The sequence below is a fragment of the Macrotis lagotis genome, chromosome 8 (genome assembly GCF_037893015.1).
Source record: "Macrotis lagotis isolate mMagLag1 chromosome 8, bilby.v1.9.chrom.fasta, whole genome shotgun sequence".
NCBI lineage: Eukaryota > Metazoa > Chordata > Mammalia > Peramelemorphia > Peramelidae > Macrotis > Macrotis lagotis.
In genome coordinates this window covers 68768939-68794542 of record NC_133665.1, presented here as the reverse complement: position 1 = coordinate 68794542, position 25604 = coordinate 68768939, and the positions used below count along the sequence as shown (strand labels likewise).

Genomic DNA, 25604 nt, shown 5'->3' with positions numbered 1-25604 from the left:
ATAACATTTTACAGAGCAAGCAAGGAATGTTTAGGAAAAAAAGAAATTAGAACGTCGATGATCTTTGCAATGTGACAGAAGGGTATTTTCCAAAGCTACACAGCTTTATACAGGTTAAAAAAACCAAAATAATACACAAATGATTCAAGACAGAATAATTTAAATGCTGAGATGTTTTATTAAGAAATAGTCAGGCTTTTTCGCCCATTCAGATATCGTGGTGGAAGCTCGGCTGTCATCTCATCATCATGTCCTCTCATAAAACATTCAGAATCAAGAGGTTCCTGGCCAAGAAACAGAAGCAGAATCGTCCCATTCCCCAGTGGATTCGGAAGAAAACTGGCAATAAGATCAGGTACAACTCAAAGAGGAGACACTGGAGAAGGACCAAGCTCGGGTTATAAAGAATGGCCAGGGAAATGAAGACATTCTACACCAAGACCACCTCCCCCTCCCTACCATTGCACCCATCCATCCACCCATTCATTCATCCATCCATCCACCCATCTATCACTTAAATCGCCTCATTGCCCCCAATAAGAAGCAACTACTACTGCTGCCCCTCCCATTTTGGAAAACTGTCTGCCAAAGTGCAGACGTCAAAGAAACCCCCCAGCAAAGTATTCGACTTGTCTTGCCCTTGAATGTCTTCATCTCTTGCATCCATTCGTTCGGTAACCTGTGTATTGTGAGATAGTTTAAATTACTGTTCTCTCCATCTCTGTGTGGCATTTGTTTGTTTGAGGTTATGCTTAAGAGGCAGAGATCATCCCGCAACAAGTTATTCCTGTCAAGAAAAACCAAGCTCCAGCCCTGCCTCAAACAAGCCTTCACAATAACCTCTCTGTGTCTTGTTTTGTGTTCTAAGGAGTTAGAAGAGAGCACCTACCTCACAGGGTTGTGGGGATCTAAGATTTGCAAACCTTCAGGGGAAGCCTCCAGTGCTGCTAATCCGGAGCTGTCTCAACCAGATTACGCGCAGCTGACTGTGTTCATTTCTCTAACTCAGTCCTAGAAGTAGCCTGTTTGACCCCCTGCTTATTTCACACAATAAGCCGTCTTCGTTCCTTGTTGGGAGGTGGTAAATTAAGTGTTGGCAACTTTCTTAAAAGTTGTCGGTTATTTGTGTGTTTGGGAAAGCCCAACCTTTTTGTTAGGAACTAGACCTGCTCCAGGTGAATGGCTTCATAATTTTCTGACGATGCAATTCTGCTAATAAAGGGCTTCTACAAAAAAAAAAAATAGTCAGGAAGAAAAAGTTTACTATAACACTCCTAATAAGGATAATACTCTTCAACACAAGGAAATTTTGAGAATTGCTGTAGAATTTCCTTGAGGAGGAGTAGCAGGAGCCCACAATTGTGATTGCAGTGGTCTCCCAGTGAGACCACCTCTCTACCTCTGTAGATCAGCAGCTCCTTTTGGAGAGTTTTGGAGAGTTTCCAGGGGCACTGAGAAACACTGCCATAGTTATAGAACCAGGATGTAGGTGTTAAAAATTAGGATTTGAGCTTCCTTATTTTGAGACCTGCTTTATCTCTATTATGCCACACTGTTTCTAAGACTTTTACTTATTAAATTCTTCTCTGAAACTGGAATCATTTTAGAAATAATGGTCTTGAAATTTTGACTCTGTTCCTTTTTTTGGGACTATGGAGTATGGAATATGGACTATGGACTCTGACTATGGACAGTACAACTAGAAAATGAAGGACTTGATTTGATCTCTAAGGGTTTTTTGGGGTTTTTTTTTTTTTTAGGTTTTTGCAAGGCAAATGGGGTTAAGTGGCTTGCCCAAAGCCACACAGCTAGGTAATTATTAAATGTCTGAGACAGGATTTGAACCCAGGTACTTCTGACTCCAGGGCAGGTGCTTTATCCACTGTGCCACCTAGCTGCCCAGTCTCTAAGGTTTTAAGGAATCTTTCAGCTTTAACATTTTATAATTTTACTCATATAATCTTGAGTCCTTCCACTTGTACAACTGGTGATGATACTCCTTACTTGAAAGCTACAGCTATCCAAGAGTTGAAGGAGTTTCCTGGAGTGTGGGGTGGAGTATTTACCCCCACATTATAAATCTTCAGAGAAAGACTGAACGACCACTTGTCTGAAATGTGGTAGAAAGGATTCTTGCTCAGTTATACTTTGGACTAGATGACCAATCCCCTTCTAATTTGGAGATTCAGCTTATCAATATATATGTTGTATCTCCTGGATAAGAATTCAGTAGCCTTCTCTCCCTGGGGATGCCTCCACCCTGTGATCTTCTCTTCTTATTCATGAGGTTCTCTGGCCATTTCCACTTGACTCTGTATCCATTCTTCACCATGTGGATTCTTCCACTTCCTCCGCAGAAGCCTTGCTTCTGGGAAGGGGGATCCTTCCTCCCTTCCTCTTTATTTTTTGTAGTATGTTAGCTCTTTGGGGATAGCAACTGCTTTTTCTGCCTGTGTCCCTATCTCCAGTGCTTAACATAGTGTCTGACACAAGAGTAAACACTTCATAAATGCTTTATCTGTCTGGCTAGAGTGTAAACTCCCTGAGAGCAAAGATTATTTCATTTTTTCTCTGTATCTTGCACCTGATGCATAGTGCTTAATAAGAATTTGTGTAACTGCATGTTAAATTCAATAGATCTGACATCCTTCAGTTAGATATTATTTCCATGGGTGAGATTGCAATTGAGCTATATCTTTTCTTCTTATGTGACTTTGTGACTTATCTATTTCTTTTTCTTCTCCTCTCTCTCTCATACAATATAAATACAAATATATATATATATATGTATACTATATATTTCATATAGTATAAGCAGATATATATATTTATCCTTGGGTTTTTCAATATTCTATAGATACCTGGGCATTTTAAAATATCATAATCAATCAATTAAGAAATATTTGTTAAAGGCATATTATATGCTAGGTACCATATTAGTCACTGGCAATGCAATGACAAAAGAGATATAGCTTCTTCCTTCAAGGAGTTTGTATTAAAGAAAGTAATATGCTCACATGTAAGTGAATACAAGATATATAAAATTAATGAAAGAGATTTTTAAAACCTCGACTTAGTTAATAATTTCAAACAATTATAGACAGTTTGATGAAAATTTTCTAACTATAGACCAATCATATTTGGGGAATTTTCATAGGAAAATTTCATTGTCAATCCTTAGAGAAAAGGAGCCATCCACATAAACTGATCATTTCTCTGTCTTGTTCCCTTTTTGTTGGTTCCTTCCATTTGGTCTCTAGTCCATACGCACTAAACCTGTCTCTTCTGGTGAAACCTGAGGTCCTAGATTTTAATTTCATCTTTGCTTCTAGATTTATAATCATCTTCATCCCTTTCCCATATTCCCTTTTTTTTGTTAACAGACTTCCCTTTCTACTTGTCATACTTACCCAGTTTGGAACCTAAATTTATCATATATTTCACTACCTATCATAATCCACCAGCCTTTCCATCTTCTAGTCCTGGCTTTACCTATTAAGATTTTTTTGATAGTCCCTTACAACCTGACCCTAATGAACAGGAGAGTTGTCCTGGGGTGAGTTGCTGATCAGTCATGTCCAACTCTATCAATTGTTCCACCTAGCCTCCCTCTTCCCAGATGGACCCAAAACAGAAAATTTATCTCATTATTTATCCTCTAAAATTCCATCCTCTTCCTGGCTTCCTGTTTTTTCTGGAAGATACCACTAATCCTTGCAGTTGCCCAAGTTTGTAAACTTCAAGGCATCCTCAAATTACTTCATTTCCCCATATCTGATAAATTATCAAGCTTTATCAATTCTCTGAAAGGAAATTGGTGATATAATTGGTAATATGACAGAATATTGTGAATACCAAATATTACTTACCTCAACCTTAATAATCCCAGTAATGTTAGAATTTCAGTAATATTTTTACATTCTTACTCTTAAGATATTTACTCTTGGGCAGCTAGTTGTTACAGTGGATAGAGGACTGGCTCTGGAATCATAAGGACCTGACTTCAAATGTGACCTCAGATGCTTAATAATTACCTAGCTGTGTGACCTCAGGCAAGTCACTTCATTCCACTGCTTTGCAAAAACAGATATTTACTCTTTTTTTGGTGGGACTATTGGGATTATGTGACTTGTCCAAGGTCACACAGCTAGTAAGTATCAAATGTGTCTGAGGTCACATTTGAACTCAGGTCCTCATGACTCCAGGGCCAATCAGATATTCAATGTGCCACCTAGATGTCCCAAGATATTTACTCTTGATAAGATTGAGTTGAACATATGCTATGGTCCCTCTACCCAGAGACTTTTCCTTGTAAAAGGAACCTAACTTAAATTGGATTATGTTTGTCTTTAGTTCTTGAAGAAGACCATGACACCAAGGAGGTAATGCAAGTGAGCTGGATTTAAGGGAGAGAGTGATGTGCACAGTCATCAGCTTCACTTTATCCTCCAGAGTCCTTTGGGTCCAGTGGTCAGTTACAGATCAGTATGACTGAAGATCCTCAGCTTAAACTGGATCTCTGATGTTTTTTGCCCATTCCATTAGAACTCAGGTTTGAAGGACAAAACAGCCAGAATGAAGTGGTTTTCCTTGCTTGGATTGCCAAGAGGATCTCATGACACATTTTGCTACCTCATACTACCTCCTCCCCCTCTTCTCCTAAAAATTTAAAGAACACATTTTCTTCAAGGCCACAGTTTGATATGTGCCCATTCTTTCAGATGTACCCTAATTTTCTCAGGGTCTCTTCTGGTGGGAACCCAGATAATTTATATCTAAACAGTTGCTACAAGTTTATAGCTAAAGTGACCTTGGAAATCATCTTGTCAGATCCCTTGCTTTAGAGGGGAAAGGAATTCATACCTATGGATCCTTGGACTTCAAATCCAGGGAATTTTCACCTCGCTAATCTGAGAAAATGTTTGAGGGAGAGTTCTAACAACAATAACAACAACAACAACAACAAAAAGATTAGCACAAGAGATTGTTGTGGGGACTTTAAAGGAGGGGCAGATCCTAATTAAGCTTAAGAACAAATCCATTTTACATGTGAAGTTTATTTTATGAAGCATAATGATTGCAGTCTTTGGCAACTTGTGCAGGTTTAGACTAAAAATTTATTATAGTTCATATTTAGGGATAATGGGCACTTTTAAAAACTGGCGATCAGAATTAGAAATAGTAATTTAATCTGTGATTTCATTAGTACAAGGAATCCCAAGTGAAAAAACTGTCCACCCTCTCTGTAATTTATATTTTTAGTTACTTAGAGCACTGAGAAATAAAGTGACTTAATATGGGTCACACCATCAGAAGTGCTCCTTGAACCTAGATATTTCTGGTTTTGAGGCCAGTTCTGTGTTCACTACACCACTATATAATATATAAAATATAATATATAAACATATGTACACACATAGACTTAATATATATACTATATAGACATAGTATATGCTCCATACACCCCATATATATATATTTATTTATAACTTATAGACACTATATTTATGAACATATGGAATATATTATGTATTGTACACATGTAATACATATATCCATATATGTATATACATTTCTTTTGGGAAGATTTACAGAGAGATAGGCAGACACACAGGTGGAGACATGTAACTAAATATATAGGATAAAATAAATCTTTGGGGGAAAACATTAAAGAAGAAAGATACTCCATAAAGAAAACTTCTTTTCCCATCCTCTTCTGCCTGAGATCTTAGAAGCACTTCTCAGTGCTTCCTAATGTGTCTCTGGCAAGTAGAAATTGTTAGACAAAGAAACTGCAATTCTGCACAAATACAAAATTCCTCTAACTTTTTCAGTGATGATTTTTTCCCCTTTCACCCCAGCGCTGAATATTTTGTGACAAATTTGGGCCAAAATATGAATTTCATGAGGGATCAATTATAGTTGCAGTTTATGTCAGTTTCTTCCTATCTATCCTATAAATGAATCTAAAACAAATAAACAACATATAAAACTTGCAGAAACCATGAATTTTTCAACATAGCATGCTTTATTTGTCAGTAATGACAAAAATCTTGCAAACTTATATGGTGCAGTGTATGGTGCTCTCCAAGCAAGCATTTGCATGTATTGGTATATTACACTATTTACAATAAGGGGTACACTGATGTCTCATGTTTTGCTCTGTTACTATACACTTCACGATCATGTTTCTAAGACTTGTTAGAAAAATTCTATTCAGTCAGTTAGAAAGAGGATTAGTTGATGGTCTGCCAGGTGTTCTGCATGTAATTGCACACTGATATTCTACAAGAAGGCCATCAAGAACCCATTCTCTGAACTTTGCAGCATCGACTTTTGTGGAGCTGTCAGAGTTTTGTGAGTAGATTATTATCCAGAGCAATTTCAGGAACTGGGTAGTAAAGTGGCTGATACCTCTTCACAGACTTATGAGTGTATGCATATGATGCTAAGAGTTGATCAAAGAGGTTTACTCCTCCCATTTTCGTGTTATATTCTTCTAACATAAGAGGCTCTTCTATCTATCTACCGTTGGGATTGCCACAGATTACTTTGTCACAAGCATTACTTGTATGCACAGTCCAAAGGGCTGTGATGCTCTTCATATCCTGCCAGCAGCAAACAATCAAATCATCATATCACTTGTACTCTGCATAATCACCACCTTTTAGTCTAAGATTTTCAGCTTTCAGTATTATTGGCATATGTTTATTGCCCACTCTGATGGAACCATAGGCACCAATACCCTTAGATTCAATCAAAACAAAGAGACCAGGAGAGGAATAGAAGTTGTGCATGTACAGGCTACTGTTTTCAAACCCATTCAGAAAACCAAGTACTACTTGTGAAGTCAATAGTAAGTCTCCTGTTGGAAAATCAGCATCGTTGTCAACTTCTGTCAGAGTATAGGCTCGGCTGACAGCCCTGCAGCCAGCTTCATTGCCTCCGGCACAGAAAGAGCTAATATACACCCGAGACTGTCCACATAAATCAAGGGACAATTTCAGGATGCCCAGGTAGCTTTTCGGTAAATTGCAGGTGTTCTCACACCAGAAGTTTTCTATGCCAAAGAAATCACAGATTTGCTCCCCATTCCCCCACTCCCAGTTCCAAAGATGAGGAGTGGAAGGAAAAGAAGGAAGAAAAAAGCATTTTTCTGCATTCATCACCGGACTTCACTTAAGTCATCATTTTCCCTTCCCATTCTTTTGAAAGACAAATCACTGAGTCTTCCAACCAACCCTCTGTGCAGGCGGCAAGCAAAAGCCACAGAAGTTATCTAAGTAGAGGGCAAGAACCTTGGCTCTGGAATCCCCGGACTTGGGTTCAAGGGGACTGGGAGGTCTTATTCCCCCCCCACCACCCTCTATAAAATGAGAGGGAAAGACTAGAGAATCTTGAAGTTTCCTTCTAGTTCTAAAGTCGTGTGTGTGTGTGTGTGTGTGTGTGTGTGTGTGTGTGTGTGTGTGTGTCCTTTTGAGACACAAGCGTCCACCAAGAGAAAGATTTGTATAGAAAGTTAGAGTTCTGGGATTCTCAGTTTCTGGGAAGTTAGATTTCTAGTTGGGGGAACTGGAATGAAGGGAGTAGGAAGGGGAGAGAAGGGGACGAAGAGATAGCGGGAGGGGAGAGGGAGCTGCGGATGACGGAGCTGGGTGAGAGCGGACAGGTAAGCAATAGGGAACAGACTACAAAGTGGCCGCCGCCGGCCGCGGGGGAGGCCAGGGCAGGCGGCCGGAGCTCAGGCGCCCGCGGGAGCGAGCCGAGGCCCGGGCCGGCCGGAGCCGAGCGGCCGGCGGCACCCACCGGGGCGAGCCGAGGCCCGGGCCGGCGCCGAGATGCTCCCGCTGCACCTGTTGGGGGCCTGGCTGCTGCTGAGCCTGCTCCCCGCCCCGGGCAGCCCCCAGGAGGTCGATGACGCCCCGCTCCAGGTGTGCGGCCGCGAATTCGTGCGGGCAGTGCTCTCCATCTGCGGAGCGCCGGGCTGGAGGAGGGATCGCAAGCCGCAGAGGCAGCCCGGTCGGGCCCTGGGCCAGTTTTATGTCTCCGGTGAGAGCGGTGAGTGTCCAGGTCAGGGACCCGGGGCTTCAGAGCTGGGGGGGGGGGGGGGGGGAGGGGGGATGCCTAGCCTGCTCTCTTACCTCTCCGGTTGTAGGAAAAGCATCCATCTAGAGTCTGGCACTGACTTCAGGGACCACTTAGTCCAGCTCCCTCATTTTACAGTTGAGGAAACTAAGGCCCAGGGAGTCTAAGGGTTCGCTGGAAAGTGCTCAGAGGCGGGTGAAATCGGAACCCAGGTCCTTGGAGTTTAAATTCAGTGCTTCATCCCCTGTGACATATTGGGAGACAGCCATCAAAAGGTTTGTAACGGAGCTGGGATTTCCACCAGCCTTTTGACCTAGGACACTCCCTAAGGGAAAGCAGTAATAACTTTCCCCCAGTCTGCCTCCTTCCTTTCTTTTCACATAGGACCAATAACACCGTTAGTAGGGCTATGGTGTCTATTTGCCAGCGACACTTGACCTCCAGCTAAATTCTTTCTTTAATATTCAGTCAGTCCCCTGCCCTAGCTCCAACCTACCCTGCAAAGCGATTAGACAGAACCCAGAGTATAAGAAATAGCATGGTTCCCCCTCTCCTTTGGACGTTTCTCTTCAACTCATTCAAAGCTGTCTGATAGACATTTGTATTTAACTTGAGAATCAACCTCGAGACTAGAGTCATACTCTGGAGCTGAAAATAACTGTAGAGGTCATCTACTTCAGGGTTCTTAACCTTTTATTGTGTTTTGGGTGTGACTTTTTATGACTGGCCAACCTAATCAGATAAATGACTTTAAGCCTTAATGCACAGGAGTTACAAGGAAATACAAAGGATTACAAAGGAAACCATCATTTGTGTGTGTGTGTGTGTGTGTGTGTGTGTGTGTGTGTGTGTGTGTGTATAAATAAATACATATATATATAGATAAATATATAAAATAATATTTATAACTGCACCAGAGAGATACAAAATGAAAAATTTTGAGGGTGAGGAGAATTTATATCCATTAGAAGGATTGGGGAAGTGTATTTTGTTTTTTCTGCAAAGGATTTCATTTAAAACTAGACATCACTGGGAGAAACGATATTTTCCATTCATAACTAATTTGATCATCCTTTTTGACTATCAAGGGACAGGGACAATTTTGATGTCATTGGTATGAAGGGATAGTTGTATAATCTCTCTCTCTCTCTCTCTCTCTCTCTCTCTCTCTCTCTCTCTGTCTGTCTGTCTCCATCTCTTTTCCTCTGTCTTTTTCTCTGTCTCTCTCCCCATCCCACACTCTGGGTGTGACTGCAGTATAAGAACCGGAAGGAGAGACATGACAAGATGCATGCATTACAGTAGGACTCTTGTAGTTGTGTTTAACCCTAGCCATCTCTTTCTGACTTGAGGAAGAGCCCCTCTATAAGGGAAGAAGTCTGAATTTTGTGGGAAGGGATGAGATTTTCCAACTCAGATAAACCTGTTAAAAGTTTTTCTATTTCCAATTACCAGTCTTACCATGGTCCCTTCCCTGAGACAGCTCAGAAAAAGCTCAACTTTTGGGATGAATGAAAGAAAGCCTGAGACAGATTTTCTGAGTAATTAAGAATCAATTCATCAATTAGACTAGGCAATAATCAGTAAATTGATGATCATGGTTTCTAAAGGAGATACTGAATGCTTTTTAGAAAAAGGGGTGCCACTGACAAGTGAAAAATCAACTCTGATTGTAGAACAATTAAGGTAGACTTTCAAATGAGGAGGTGGGCGAAAGCCCCTCCTGCTGAGAATGTGACTTAATCATGAGACTCAGTCACCACCAGCAAAGAAATCTTATTCTTCCCAGATTATTCTGGTTGTTTTTCTCATTTATTAGCTAGGTCACCCTAAACTCCCATCTGGGGGTTTCCTGGGTGAGAGGAGAGGAAGATATAAGGGCATAGATTTTATGCTTTATTAAGCATTATCTTGGTAGAAATGTACTAGATTAGATTTTTCACTCTCCAAAGTATTCCCAGAGGATTTTGTCACTCTCATCTATCAGCAATTTCCTTCAGAAGTTGACTGACTTACAGGGACTGGTCTCTAAATGATGAAAGTGAGAAAAAATCTTAATCCTAATTTAATAGTTATTAATAAAATAGAAAATAATTTCTCTCAGTTTCATTATTTTGGGATTATCTTACTTGATCTTCATAATAATCCTGTGATGTAGATGGTAGCCCCCATTTTACAGATAAGAAAACTAAGAGAATGACCTTCCAGAGTCAGTTTTTGAACTCAGGTCTTCCTGGCTGCAAGTATAGCAGCCATTGAAGCATGAACTGTCACTATGATTTCTGTCCTAATGCATCCAATAAATTCAGCAACTAATTGTTATTAGATAATAATTAATTATTCATCAGATAATTATCATTCCTGAAATTTTGAAGATGCCTAAATTGTTATATAAAAACAGGAAAAAGAAGAAAGCTGAAAACAAAATCCTGTTAGCTTTATTTTCATAGGTGAGTGATGTTAATCATAAAATAGATTTTCTAATGGTTAGAAAACATTGTAGTTGGAAGGATGCAATATACATAGCATAAAACTTTGGAAGAATTCTTTACAGATTAATATTAACACATGCAAATTAATATAATATGAACTGAATGGATATTTCATTTTTTAGAAGATTTACTAAGGAGATGAATTTTGAGTCTGGTTTTGAAACAATGAAATTTTGTATTTTTTTTTGTATTTTTTCAAGGCAATGGAGTTAAGTGACTTGCCCAAAGTCTGAGGTTGAATTTGAACTCAGGTTCAAAAGTCAGATTCCTGACTCCAGGACTGGGACTCTAACCACTGCGTCACCTAGTTGCCTTTAACAAGGAGATTTTGAATAAATAAATCAACAAAGGTGAAGGAGGAAGAGAACAAGAATTTATATGCTTTAAAGGAAACACACATTATGCTAAGCACTGGACAGTAAATAAAAAAAATGAAAGTGTAGCAATCCTTGCATATACACTTATATTGAATATATGCTTAAAATAATCTGAAATATTCTGGAAGCACATGCACTAGCACTTGGGGTGAGGGGAGGAGTGGTGGGGGTGTGTAAAAAAAGGTCAGGGAAGGCTTTATTTATACATCTATGTACAATAAGCTCAATCTAAGTCATTAAGCATAATAGGGATTGCAAGAAGCAGAAAGGGAATAGAAGTGCTTTCCAAGAATGAGGGACAGCCCTGCAAAGGCATGAAAATTGGAGGAGCATTATATGCAAAGAACAGCAATTAAGCCTGTAGGGCTGAATCACAGAATCTGTGAAGTAATATATTAAAAAGATTGCATTAGTAGGAAGAGGTCAAATTGTGAAGAGATTTCAATGCTAACAATGAGAGTATTGCCAATTATTAAAGATTTAGAAATTGGGGCCACTGAAAAGGCAAAGGAATTCACATGCTCTCTGGGAATTTAAAACTGCTCAGGAATGTATTACAGCAAAATATTTCCAGTATACAGATTAAAATTCCTAGAAAAGCAGTAACCAGTTTAAGAATAGACTAGGTGGGGGTGGCTAGGTGGCACAGTGGGTAAAGCACTGGCCCTGGAGTCAGGAGTACCTGGGTTCAAATCCAGTCTCAGTCACTTAATAATTACCTAGCTGTGTGGCCTTGGGCAAGCCACTTAACCCTATTGCCTTGCAAAAACCTAAAAAAAAAAATACAAAAAACAAGAATTGACTAGGTGAAGTTTGAGAGAGGGGGGGAGAGAGAGAGAGAGAGAGAGAGAGAGAGAGAGAGAGAGAGAGAGAGAGAGAGAGAGAGACAGGTAGCCTGAGGCTTGGTTTAGTCTAACTACATGGCAAGAGGGGAACCCATGGTCCTCCATGTCACCTAAGAAAGAGCATGATAAAAAACCATCCAAGTAGAATCAAAGAAGAAGGAAAAAAACTGCAGAAGCTTTGGCACTTTCTGTTAAATACTCCTCTGTGGTAGGTTGAATGAGAAGTGGCAGTTGGGGAGTGATCTTAAACCTTGGGTCAGGTATCTTCCATTGGCAAGCAATGAACTGGTTCTTCTTGTCCCAAGGTACTCGACCCCCCAAGTTCAACATGTCATTCCTGTCATGCCAACATCTATAGCCAAAGTTAGGTGAAGGGGAAAATGGGGCACAAGATGCAAACAACAGCATCAGGGGAGACAGGAAACAAGCAACAATCAAGGTCAGTTTACATAACAGGAGCAAACAGCCTTCCACAATTAACAATTTTTAGCAGCATTAAAGCTACATCCATAATTCTCTACATCAAGGGGTTGGTGATAGAGACAGACTATCAGAAATTCATTGGAGATGGTGTGAATAAACACATGGCAGTAAGAGCAAGCAAATTTTCAGAGAGATTTGCTAAGCTGGAGAGTGCAATGGGTAGATATAAGTTGGTGAAGAGCATTAAGTGTTGGACTACAGAGTTATGATCTAAAATGATAGCATAAATGGCAAATCCTTGAGAAGGGGAATACCATGATGAAAATGGAGTAGAAGAAAAATTATTATTAAAACTGTATAGGTTAGATTAGTGGAAAATATACCACAAGCAGAGATACAAACTAAGAAGCCATTGGGGGCAAGATAGGGAGTAGCATCACCAGTACAATACCCTTGAAGAATATTTCTCAAAGAGATCAGGGGTCTGAGGCACTACCCTCCTTCACAGGGCCACAGCTGTTTGAACATGATCAAGTAGGAAACCAAAGGATTTTTTTAAAGATTTCATTTATTTTCAGTTTTATAATTTTCCCCCTAATCTCCCCCACCCCACACACAGAAGGCAGTCTGTTAGTCTTTACATTGTTTTCATGGTATATATTGATCTAAGTTGAATGTGATGAGAGAGAAATCATATCCTTAAGGAAGAAAAATAAAGTACAAGGGATAGCAGAATTATATAATAAGATAACAGGGTTTTTTTTCTAAATTAAAGGTAATAGTCTTTGGTTTTTGTTCAAATTCCACAATTCTCTCTCTCTGGATACAGATGGTATTCTCCATCACAGATAGCCCAAAATTGTCCCTGATTGTTGCGCTGATGGAATGAGCAAGTCCATCAAGGTTGGTCATCACCCCCATGATTCTGTTAGGGTGTACAATGTTTTTCTGGCTCTGCTCATCTCCCTCAGCATCAGTTCATGCAATCCAAAGAATTTTTTTTTAACCAGAAGAGTATCATGTGCAGACTTGTATAAGTAATATTTGGTATGTAAGTCTATAAAAGATGACTGGAAAGGGAAAGAGAATGGCAGCTACAATACTCTGAATCTCATATAGTTTATTTATACATTCATAAATCATAATTATTTATAAGGAAGTAAATTTTTGCACTCAATGGAATTCATCTGTGTATTGCTATCAATATCTTATTCAAATAGGAGAGATGATGGAGGTCTTGGTTCCTTCAATTATAGAAAAAGGCAAAGATCCCAGTGTCAGTAATAGAAGTTGAATTATTACAAAACTATTGCATTAGACATTTTAGAAACCTTCTTTTTTATTGCTAACATCACAGTACAAAAAAATCTCTATCACACCTTCATTTAGACTTGTTATTTGGCAGTTAGCATATGCTACCTATATTCTTCTTTCTTTACCTTCTGTACTGGCCCTTTATCCCCAACTTAACTGTAAACAGTGGAAGGTATATCTTATATCTCTTCCCATCCCTAGTACAATCTGATGAACACAATAGGTGCTCAATTCATATTTATCATTGGCACTTATGATGTTGAGAAAATGTAGGCAGGGGAATTTGGCCTCTTTTAATTGACAATCAGTGTTTATTGAATGCTTACTATAGTCTAGCACTGTTAGAAATACAAAGACTTGTGATCCCTGCCCTAAGAGGAGAGAGTAGTGATTTTAAGACAGAGCAATTATATGTTGTAGGGAGAAATAAGCATATTGAATATGATTGTGTAAATATATGGTATAAGTTTACAGGGGATGGGGCAGGATGTAGTTGAGCTCTATCCTCTGGACATTTTCTTTGAAGAGGCAGAGGCAAGGTTGCTGAAGATGCAATCTCTGCCACAGCCACCAGATGGCACACAGAGCTTGAGCTGCTCCCATAGCCTTCTGCACATCCATGAGCAGATTGGAACCCCAACAGAATTCCAAGTCCTTTTGCACAGACAATGAATGAACCCTGATAAAGTCCCTCAATGTCCAGCTTTTCTTGTTAGTGCCATAGCCTGGGTTTCTCCTTTGTCTAAGGCAATAATCTACAACTTCTTTGGTTCATGCTCAGCTCCTGTCTCATTGGGATCCTAATCTTATTTTCTAGGCTCATAGACTCAAAGCTAGAAGAACCCTCAGAAACTAGCTAGTTCACGTTTTTCATTTTAAAAAAGAAAACTGAGAGTCAGGAAGATTAAGTGGTTTGCCCCAGATCACTTAGGTAGTAAAGGCTAGATCTAGGATTTGAACTCAAATCCTTACTCAGGAGTCAGTAATTTTTCAATCTTATCCAACTATCTGTCATTTGGAGTTTTTCTGGAAGAGTTACTGGGGTGATTTGCCATTTCCTTCTTCAGCTTATTTTATCGATGAGGAAACTGAGGCAAACTGGATTAAGTGACATACCCAAGGTCACATAGCTAAGCAGGCATCTGAGGCTTTGATTTGATTTCATTTGAAATTTAAACTCATGAAGATGCTTTCTGCTCTCAAACCCAGTGCTCTGTCCTCTGTACCACTTAGCAGTTCCTTGAATAATTTAAGTTGATGTAAAAATGTTTCCCACATGCATGACTTTTTTCTCTTTAACCCAATAAAATCTTTCTCATTCTTTATTCACACAGATGATTTCAATGGCAAGTTGAATACAGGGTTCGTTCCTGGTTTGAAGTAATGGCAGACTTCTCTGCTGAATGGAGACTGGGGTTTGCTAAAGAATATGTTTAATCTGCCTGGGCACATTGAATATTCTACTCCCACAACAGGATGGTTGCTGATAGATTATGATGAATTCAAGAAAGCTATTAAGAAAAACAAAAATGAAATCAATGACACCAATCCTTTGAAACAATACAACTTCAAGTTGGCAACACATGCCTGGAAAAAGAGAGCCAGGACTTCTGGACTAGCTGATCATTATTGTTACAGGTCTTGTACCAAAAATGATATCGCTAAACTATGCTGAGAGGAAGACAATTGAATATTTCCACCATAACTAATGGGTAGACTTGTATTCTCAATGTTAAGTTTTCAAGTGCTTCTGGCAAGGATAATATGTTGGAATAACATGAAAAAAATCACTTTAATTAATTTACCTTTCCCCCCGGCTTTGGTCTTCAAGAATATAGTAGTTTGTGTGACTGAGGCTGTTTTTATATGATGATTTTTAAAATCTTCTGCAAACAGTGAGTTTTTTTTTTTTTAGGTTTTTTGCAAGGCAAATGGGGTTAAGTGGCTTGACCAAGGCCACACAGCTAGGTAATTATTAAGTGTCTAAGACCGGACTCAGGTACTCTGGACTCCAGAGCCGGTGCTTCATTCACTATGCCACTAGCCACCCCTTGAGGCTGTTTTTAATTGTTAATTGCTAACTCCTAAAATCAACTACCCTATTCTTCTATATCAGCTACATGAGTTGTCTTTTTATTTTATTGCTAATACTTTGTTTTTATAAATAAAGGATTTATCACTTCAACTAACTCTTTATCTCACATAGAATCTAATCTCATGGCATAATCCTCTTAGGTTATAACTAGTTAGACTAAATCAACTTGAGTTATTTATCTGTCCATTTGGTGTTTTTGACTGCTGTTATCAAATATTTCTTAGCAGTCCAAATGATTGTTTATGGAAATGATCCAGCTTAAACATTAGTCTCAAGTACAAATTCAGTTTCTCAGATAAAATAAAGGTCTTATATCTCAAATGTATTAAGAACTTTGTCAACTCTACAAGAATATAAGTCATTCCTCAACTGATAATGGTCAAAGGACATGAACAAGTTTTTCAATGAAGAAATCAAAATAGTTTTAAATCATATTGATTAGAGAAATTCACATTAAAACAACCTTGAGATATGATTTTATAACCAAATTGATAAAAATGATTGACAGGAAAAGTAATATTTGTTGGAGGGAATGTAGAAAAATTGGGACATGAATTCATTGTCAATTCAGCAAATTTTCAACCCTATGTCCTTTGTCTTGTAAAACCAAGTATGTACAAATGGGGGAAAAAACTCATACACAGAATTAACCAAGCATGAGCAATGATTAGTACATAACAAATGGGTAGGCATGTGAATTAATAATATCATCATCATTCCCTTTAAATCCATACAAATGTCTCTATTTTTGTAGAGCACTATTATCATTACATTCCTTCTGTTTCACAACTTTAGAATCAACCTCAATTCTTTCCTCTCTCCCTTAATCCCCCCCACATGTCTAAGCAGTAACCATGTCTTATCTGTGCTCCTGTTCAATTGGTAGCTATGTCTTATCTGTGTTCATTTTCCTCCCTCCAATCATTTTTTCACCTTTCAACTTTCATGATCTTTCACTTGTGATACCCTCCACATTGAACTCTCTTCTCTCATCCATTCTTTATACTGCTGCCAAAATAATCTTTCTAAAACACAAGTCCAGCCATGTCACTGCCCTGCTACAAAACTTTCACGTGTTCCTTATTACTTGTTTTTTTAGGTTTTTGCAAGGCAATGGGATTAAGTGGCTCACCCAAGGCCACACAGCTAGGTAATTATTAAGTGTCTGAGACCAGATTTGAACCCAGGTACTCCTGACTCCAGGGCCAGTGCTTTATCCACTTCACCACCTAGCCACCCCTCCTTATTACTTCTAATAGAAAATAGAAACTGTCCAATTACAATCTGACTCCAATTTTTCTTTCCTGAATTATTTGCTTTTACACTCCTTCATTCACTCTGTTTTCCAGAAACTCAGTGTTACCTCTCCTACCTTTCCTCAGATTGTCTACCCCCACCTTCTAGAATAGACTTCTGTTTCCTCCAACTGGTACCCTGATGGGCATGCATATACTGGTGGTAAGAAAAGAGAGGGACAGCTGTCAATTCTGGGAGATACATCCTCTTATCTTTCCAACACTGTCTAGAGCACTGGGTTCAGTTCCAAGAGACACCTATCAGGATGGATTTTGGTAATCTATAGTTTATCTGGAGGAGGGTAATGAACACGATGATGGGCCTTGAATTTATATCACATGAGGATTCATTGAATTGACTGAATTTAGCCAGCAGAATAGCTGTATGATAGTCATTTGTCAAATATTAGGAGGGCAGATCAAGAAGGAATGAATTGACTTACCTATAATTAGAGCTGTCCCAATGTGAACTGGAAGGTTTGGGGAAATGTGCTACTCTTTAAATGTCTACCAATAAAGGATGAATGATCATTTATTAGATAGGTTGCCAATGGAAGAGTCAAACTAGATACCTAGCCACTGAGATACCTTCAAAGTTAGGATTCTATGAATTATTTAGTTATGTCACTCTGTAAGAAAGCTCAGTCCCCTCAAAAGATAGTTATTGAATATGATTCCTTGCTTTTCAGATTGACAATGCAGAATTAATTTAAATAGAATGATACTCATACTGAAAGAGAATTTTATACATATACATGTAGGATTTGAGGTCAGTTTTTCAGGAAAGTAACAGTCGGATGAAATGAGAATTTCTTCTTACGGTATCTGTGATTTCTTTTGTGTAGAGGGCAGTCACTCTAAGGAATTTTCCCTATCTTGATCCATATCTTTTCTACAACTTGAGAGTCTTAAGGAATTGCTTGGGCACAAAGAAGTCAAAAGGAGATGACTCTCCAAACTCTTTTTGATTGCAAGGTCATATCTCCTTCTACTATCTCCATCACACATTGTAAATTCTTTTAATTATCCTGTGAAATAAAAATTCCATAGAGTTGTAGACCCAAAAGTGATTTCAGAGATCAGCTAATCCATCTCATGCCTAAACAAGAAGTCTTCCCAAAATTATCTGCGAGTGTTTATCTAACCACGTAACTTTTACTTGAGATCCTCTAGTCATAAGAAGTCTACAATCTTCAAAGACATCTGTTCATTTCTGGCAGCTATTAAGAGACTTTTCCTTAAACCTAATAGAATTTAGCATCTTTACAGTTTCCTCTTCTTGTCCCCAGTTCTGCTCTCTGGAACTAAGTCAAATCAGCCCTTCATACAAGAGGGGAAGAATTTTGAAGCTTACATTGATAGTTTGGTTCAGTTTAGTAAATAATCTGAAAAATTGGGGGCAGCTAGGTGGTGTAGTGGATAGAGCACTGGCCCTGCAGTCAGGAGGACCTGAGTTCAAGTCCAACCTCAGACACATACTAATCACCTAGCTGTGTGACCTTGGGCAAGTCACTTAACCCCATTGCCTTGCAAAAACAAAACAAAATAAATAATCTGAAAAATTCACAGATGGTGTGGAATGTTCCAGCTCCATATTCCTGCCCATGCTTTATCACACTTTATCAATGAAGTCCTGTAGAATTGTGATTGGTCATTATATTGATTAGAATTCTTAAGTCTTTCAAAGTTTTCATGTTGTTATTATGTAAATTATTCTCCTACTTCTGCTCACATCTCTCTGCAGGTTTCTTTGAAATTTCCCCATGCCATTTCTTAGAGCACAAGAGTATTTTATCACCTTCATTTACCATAACTTGTTCAGAACCCCCCCCCCCCAATTCATAGATATATCTTCAGTTTCTATTTCTTTACCACTGCAAAAGAACTGCTATATTTATTTGCTTGCTGGCTTGTTTATTTATTTGTTTGTTTGTTTGTTTGTTTAGGTTTTTGCAAGGCAAACGGGGTTAAGTGGCTTGCCCAAGGCCATACAGCTCGGTAATTATTTGAACCCAGGTACTCCTGACTCCAGGGCTGGTGCTTTATCCACTACGCTATCTAGCCACCCCTATATTTATTTTTGTACAAATGGGTCCTTTCTCTTTATAGTATGTTCTATAACTAAACCTTTTTTCCAGATTGTATTCTCTCTCCAGTTTTCCCAGCAGCTTTTTAAAAATCAAATAGCAAGTTCTTACTTGGTGGGAGGCAGATTTAAATATTGGATATATTGTCAGATATAGGTGATGTATTGATTAGTCTTGCCAAATTGTTTCTCTTCCCTTTTATTATTATTTAAATGGGATGGCCCACTAAGTAGATGTGCAGGGAGTGACTTCAAAGTGATATAAAAAATATCAATAAAAATTTTAGAAGTTAAAGAAGAAAAAAGCATCAAATTATAATACTTTTATTTTATAGATGAGGAAACTGAAACCTGGGCATAAGTGACTTGCTCAAGATCATTCAGATAAATAATAAATAGCGCAGTTAGAATTAAAATCCAGGTCATCAAATTCCAAGCCCAGTGTTTTTTCACTATACAGTGCTACAGTAGTAAGTATTAAAAAGTATTTTAAATGATTTTTTGAAATTTATGCTAACAATATGACCAAGTTACAGAGTTGAGCCCTTACTAAATAGAAATGATGAAGGAGAAAGAAATCTTTTCCTCATATCATATTAGTCCCTTAGTGTTTCCTCTCTTTTGTAGGGGTGAATCATTTCTCCCCCTCTAAATGCATCTCTAGAGGAAGTAGTTTTCCACTGAAAAGCAATCACATGGGATTTAGGGAGAAATCGATCTTAGAATTCTACTTATCTAATCCTCTTTTCTACAGATGAAGAAAATGATGCTCAAATGGGGCAGGTAACTTCCTTAGTGTCAGTGAAACTGAAATTTGAAGCCAAGTCTTATGAATCTGAATGGTGAAGATTTTGTCATTAGTGAGAGTAGGGAGCTATCAGACTCAAATAACCCTCCAGAGAATCCTCTTCATTCTGGTGCCTTCTGACTTTTTTTTATTTCCAATTATTTGGACAGAATTGTTTCCATGTTATCTCCCTCCATTAGACTGTGAGCTGGTGGAGAATAGGGAAAATCTTTTGCCCCTATCCCAGAACTTAGCACAAGACCTGGACCACAGCAAGCACTTGATAAATTATTAAGACAACTGGTTCACAGAGATCTGAATCAGGAGCAGTAATAATAAAAACTCACCTTCATGTAGTACATGAATGTTGGAAAACGCTTTATATAAGTTATCTCAATTGTTCTTCACAACCACCTGGGAGGGAGGTGCTATTATTATTCTCATTTCATAGATGAAGTTGATTTGGACCAGCTAAGTTAATTTGGACCCTATCAGACACATAGTATGTGAAACAGAGTGAACCCAGATCTTTTATACCTCAATTCCAGTAAACTCTATCCAATTTGAGCTCCAGAGAAATTATGATAAAGATTCTCAGTACAGGTCATTTCATAAAATATGAAATCATTTGCCCTCAAATAGTGCTGCTATTTTAGTCAGATTTTATTAGATTAACATATTTCAATTTATTGCATGGTGCCTTTAGAAAATTTCAAAATGAAATCAGAGGAAGTTTTGGATTTAAAATTTATCTCTGGTTTCAGTGATTTCAAGCAGTCAAGTGGGTGGCTGTGGATGCCTCATTTCCTACCATGGAATAGGAAATGGAAGAATTCAAGCCCAGAAGGACCAGTATTCTAGAACAGAATGACTTTTATTGGGGACTTTACAATGCTTCCTAATCCCAGAAAGACATTTGGGGATTTTAAAATTTTATTTATTTTTTAAAAGACATTAAGTTTTATAAGACAATGAAAGTTAACTATGGGAAAGTCAATTATTTGGCTTTCCTCAAAGCAAACATTCATTGGCTTATGTAGTCAAATGAACTTCTGGGTTTAGGAGGCAATAAAAGATTAATGAAAGATTTTCCTACAATTGTCAAGAGTTTGTGGTCACTGTGAACTGAGAAACTCTTCTTTAAAATTATTTAATATTTTATTTTTCTTCAATTACATGTAAAAACAATTTTTAACATTTAAAAAAATTTGAGTTCCAAATCTTTCCCTTCTTTGCCACCCACCTCATTAAGAAGGCATGTAATTTGGTATAGATTATACATGTGTAGTCATGTAAAATATATTTCATATAGCATTTCATGTTATAAAAGAAAACAGAACAAAAAATACAATAAAAATAAAGAAAAATTTTAAAAATGCTTGGATCGTATTCAGACTCCATCAGTTCTTTCTCTGATGTGGTTAACATTTTTTTTTATCATAAATTCTTCAGAAATGTTCTGGATCATTGTTTACTGAGACTAGTTATATCGTTTACACTTGACCATTGTACAATATTGCTCTTGCTTTCTTGTGTTCTTCTGGTTCTGCTCATTTCACTTTACATCAGTTCATGTTAAGTCTTTCCAGATTTTTCTGAGAGCATCCTGTTTGTCACTTCTTAGAATACAATAGTATTCTGACACAATCACATACCACAGTTTGTTCAGCCAATTCCCAACTGATGTTCCTTCCCTAAATTTTCAATTCTTTGCCACTAGAAAATAAATATTTTTCTTCCTTTTTATGATCTCTCTGGGATACAGTCTTAGTAAAGTCAAAGGATATGCATAGTTTTATGATTCTTTGGGCATAGTTCCAAATTATTCTCTAGTTCATAACTCCAACAGGACATTAGTGTCCCAGTTTTACCACATCCTCTCGCCTTTTATAATTTTCCTTCTCTGTTATATTAGCCCATCTGTATGATATAGTATCTCAGAATTGTTTTAACATATTTTTCTTTAATCAATAATGATTAACAGTATTTTTTCATATGACTCTAAATAGCATGAATTACTTTGTCTGAACTGAGAAAATCTTAAAGACCAGTGGAAAAGTAGGGATGAACAGAAGTGAACTGGGATAAAGACCAGGTAAGAGGAAAAAAGGAGATAAGACAGCATCCTACAACCCAGAAGTCATTGAGATCTAGTGGTAATATAACACATTATAAATAAGGAATTCCAAAGGAAAAGTTGCAGCATGGAATGCCAGCAAAGGAATGTATGTTTTTTCTTTTTAAAAGAATGGAAATCACATGGTAAAGGTAAAAGATTATGGAGAGAACTTCCACCCTCTATTAGGAATGGAAAGAACTCAAGAAAAATGCCTATAGCATGAATGGACTCCTGTGTAGAATATATGCAAGGACATGACCAAGAAACAGTAGGAGAGGCAGTCACAGAGGGATCTACAAGATCTACAATCTTCGAGGGAAGATCATGATTCTTATTCATTTTGGAGGGGAACCTTTCTTGTGTGTGGTCAATGTTCCTTTACTGAAAATCCAGTGTCTTTTGAGGTTTTCTGGGAGTGTTGCTTCTTGCTAGTTTTGAAAGGAATGTTGAAGTACCCAGGTACTTTCCCCCAACTTCTCTCACTCTCCTACCTTCCCAGAAGTCCTCTGTTTAAATTTATCTTCAAATTAAATTCTGTTTGAAAACATATTCTAGTTCTAAATTAGCAGCAACCATACATAGGTGTAGTAGGGACAGTTACATAAACAAAAGGGTTTGATCTCATATTAATAATCTGAAAATCTATTCATATTGTAGCAACAATAAAGTAATAATCATTTTTTTTCTTTTTTTGTGGGGGGAGGCAAGGCAATGGGATTAAGTGACTTGCCCATGGTCACACAGCTAGGCAATTATTTTTTTTTTAATTTTGAAAGCAATGTGTGGAATTTATTATATCCTTTAAAAAAAGCAAGTTCTGAAATTGAGATTCAGTTTCATAAATAATCCACATTTTTGCATTCTGCTATATATTTGGAAATTCTTTCTTTTGGGGGTTGGGAAGTATTTAAGTTCAGATTTTCAGAAAGAAAATTTTAACAACAAAAATTATGGGAAGACAGGAACAAAATGACCAGGCTATTTATTTATTTTTCTCTTCTGATGAATAATTAATTTGACACATTTTAACTTATCAAAGAGATGACAACTGACTGACTCTTTGGAACAAAAGTGTGACTCAATGTTCTCTCCATACTCTTCCACTAAGGTTTTATGGAATGTTTTATCCATTTTTTCACTATGAAAATTACCATGAGGGGTGGCTAGGTGGCGCAGTGGACAAGAGCACCAGCCTTGGAGTCAGGAGTACCCGGGCTCAAATCCGACCCCAGACACCCAACAATTACCCAGCCATGTGGCACTGGGCAAGCCATTCAACCCCACTGCCTTGAAAAATTCTAAAAAAAAAAAATTACCATGAAAAATGGAACTTCGGATTCATAACCAGGAGAATAAGTTTGCTATGTATATAAAGATGATAACACAAAAGGCCCAAGAATGTTCATTTTACTACCTTTCTCTATGGTCCATGGTTTATATATCAAACAGTACTGACAATCACACCCTACACAATTATGCTCATTTCATGGCATTTCTGATGAGTTCAAGAGTCAGTTTGGAATTTAACATAAAAATTTTAAGTCATTAACAAAACATCTAGTTTTTAAAAAATATACTGATGAACAAAATATAGAAAGGTATAAAATTGAAGTACAAGTATTGAACATATTTTAAAGCAAGAGATCTGAAGTTTAATTTTTACAAAAATGTATGCCATTAAAATCATCATGATTATTTTCCATTTACTCATTCAACAACTGATAAAATATTATAAAAAATATAGAGAAAATAGATTCTAGATTTAAGATGACTAGGTATGCTACTAGCTTTGTGGCTTTTAAAAACTTGATTGAAAATCACTAAAAAAATAAGTTTTTGTTTCCTTAAAAACACTCCATTGGCTTGCTATTTAATATAATATGGGTATTCATGATTCTCCAATACTTAAAATACAAAAATGCTAATTCCTATACTCTTGGCTTCTTGTTTGGTGGGTCCTGTAGACTAAACTTTGGAATTTCACATGAAGGTGCATATGGAATTCTCTTTGAAGATACCTTCTTGCCAATTGTTTCAATCTGGAAGCCAATGGTTTGTAACTCATTGTGAAGGTCATCGAGGACACGCCATCCATCAAAGATAAATGCAGGCTTCAGCATTTTTTTGTGAATTCGTTCGTAATCCAATTCCTTAAACATATCCCATTCAGTACAAATGACAACAGCATGGGCTCCATCACATGCCTCATATGGATCCTTTGTAATGGTCACCAGTTGGAACACTTGGTCATCCTCTGAAACACCAGGATGGGAGAGATCTACAACTATTTGTTCCCTTAGTACTTTAGGATCATAGATATGGAGATGTGCTCCTTCATCCATCAAATATTTGCTTATGTAGATACTAGAGGATTCTCTTGTATCTCCAGTGTTCTTTTTGAACGCAAATCCCAAAATAGCGATCTTCTTATCAGTGACTGTGTTAAACAGACTGTCAATAATTCGGGAAGCAAACCTTCTTCTCTGGTAGTCATTCATATCTATTACCTGTTGCCAATAACGAGTTACTTCAGGCAAATTCAGAGCTTCACAGAGATAAACCAAATTTAAAACATCTTTCTGGAAACAGCTCCCACCAAAACCAACACTGGCCTTCAGAAACTTATTTCCAATTCTCTGGTCCATCCCAATGGCTGTTGCAACCTCTTCAACATCAGTTCCCGTTGCTTCACACAGAGCACTGATAGAATTAATGCTGCTGATTCTCTGAACAAGAAAAGCATTAGCTGCCAATTTAGAAAGCTCCGAGGACCAAGTGTTGGTTGTGAGGATCTTTTCTTTGGGAACCCAGTGTTCATAGACAGCAGACAAAGCATGGACAGCTTTCTGCCCCTCAGGGGTCTCATCACCACCAATCAGCACTCGATCAGGGTTCTTTAGGTCTTTGGTTGCTGTGCCTTCTGCTAAGAATTCAGGGTTGGAGAGCACCTGTAAGTTCAAGTTGGGTTTTGTGTTGGCATCAAATATTCTCCGGATACTTTCTGCTGCCCTAACTGGGACAGTGCTTTTCTCCGTCACAATTTTGTATGCATTGGAATTCTGTACAATCCGTCTAGCACAGGCTTCAATATACTTTAGATCAGCTGCCCGACCTTTTCCCATTCCATAAGTTTTTGTTGGTGTGTTAACAGAAATAAACACAAGATCAGCATCTTTGATGGCAGCATCAATATCAGTAGAAAAAAAGAGATTCTTCCCTCGACAAGATTCAACTACTTCTTTTAGTCCCGGCTCATAAATTGGTAGTGTGGCTGAATTCCATGCATTGATTCGAGATTCGTTAACATCAACAACTGCGACCCTAATTTCTGAGCACATATGTGCAATGACACTACAGGTGGGTCCTCCCACATAACCTGCTCCAATGCAACAGATCTTCTGGATTTCAAACATGATTATACTGGACGGGGCGGCGGGGCCTCACCTGCACGGCCGGCGGCGTCTGGCTCGGCTCCGGCCGGGCACCCTCCTCCCCGCCGCTCCCAGGCAGAGCTGGCGCCGCGCGGCCCCGGAGGGTTGGAGGCGGCGGCCAGCTCCGTCCCCAAAACTAGGTAGTTATTAAGTGTCTGAGACCGAATTTGAACTCAGGTACTCCTGACTCCAGGGTCGGTGTTCATTTTGCACCACTTAGTTACCCATAATGATTTTTAATACATAAATTCTATT

At 38.2% G+C, this 25604-nt stretch overlaps 2 protein-coding genes and 1 pseudogene across 2 annotated transcripts; 2 read left to right on the top strand and 1 right to left on the bottom strand.

The window, feature by feature from the left end:
* The first annotated feature begins 220 nt into the window (after positions 1–220).
* On the top strand, positions 221–445 carry LOC141494841 (large ribosomal subunit protein eL39-like). Its single transcript, XM_074196009.1, has one exon. The coding sequence runs from the start codon at positions 249–251 to the stop codon at positions 402–404; it is 156 nt and encodes a 51-aa protein (XP_074052110.1). The 5' UTR covers positions 221–248; the 3' UTR covers positions 405–445.
* A 7393-nt stretch (positions 446–7838) lies between these two features.
* Positions 7839–15211, top strand: LOC141496476 (prorelaxin-like). Its single transcript, XM_074199007.1, has 2 exons — positions 7839–8058; positions 15012–15211. The coding sequence occupies exons 1-2, from the start codon at positions 7839–7841 to the stop codon at positions 15209–15211; spliced, it is 420 nt and encodes a 139-aa protein (XP_074055108.1).
* An 8461-nt stretch (positions 15212–23672) lies between these two features.
* Positions 23673–25331, bottom strand: LOC141494840 (UDP-glucose 6-dehydrogenase pseudogene; annotated as a pseudogene).
* Between the last annotated feature and the right edge of the window lie 273 nt (positions 25332–25604).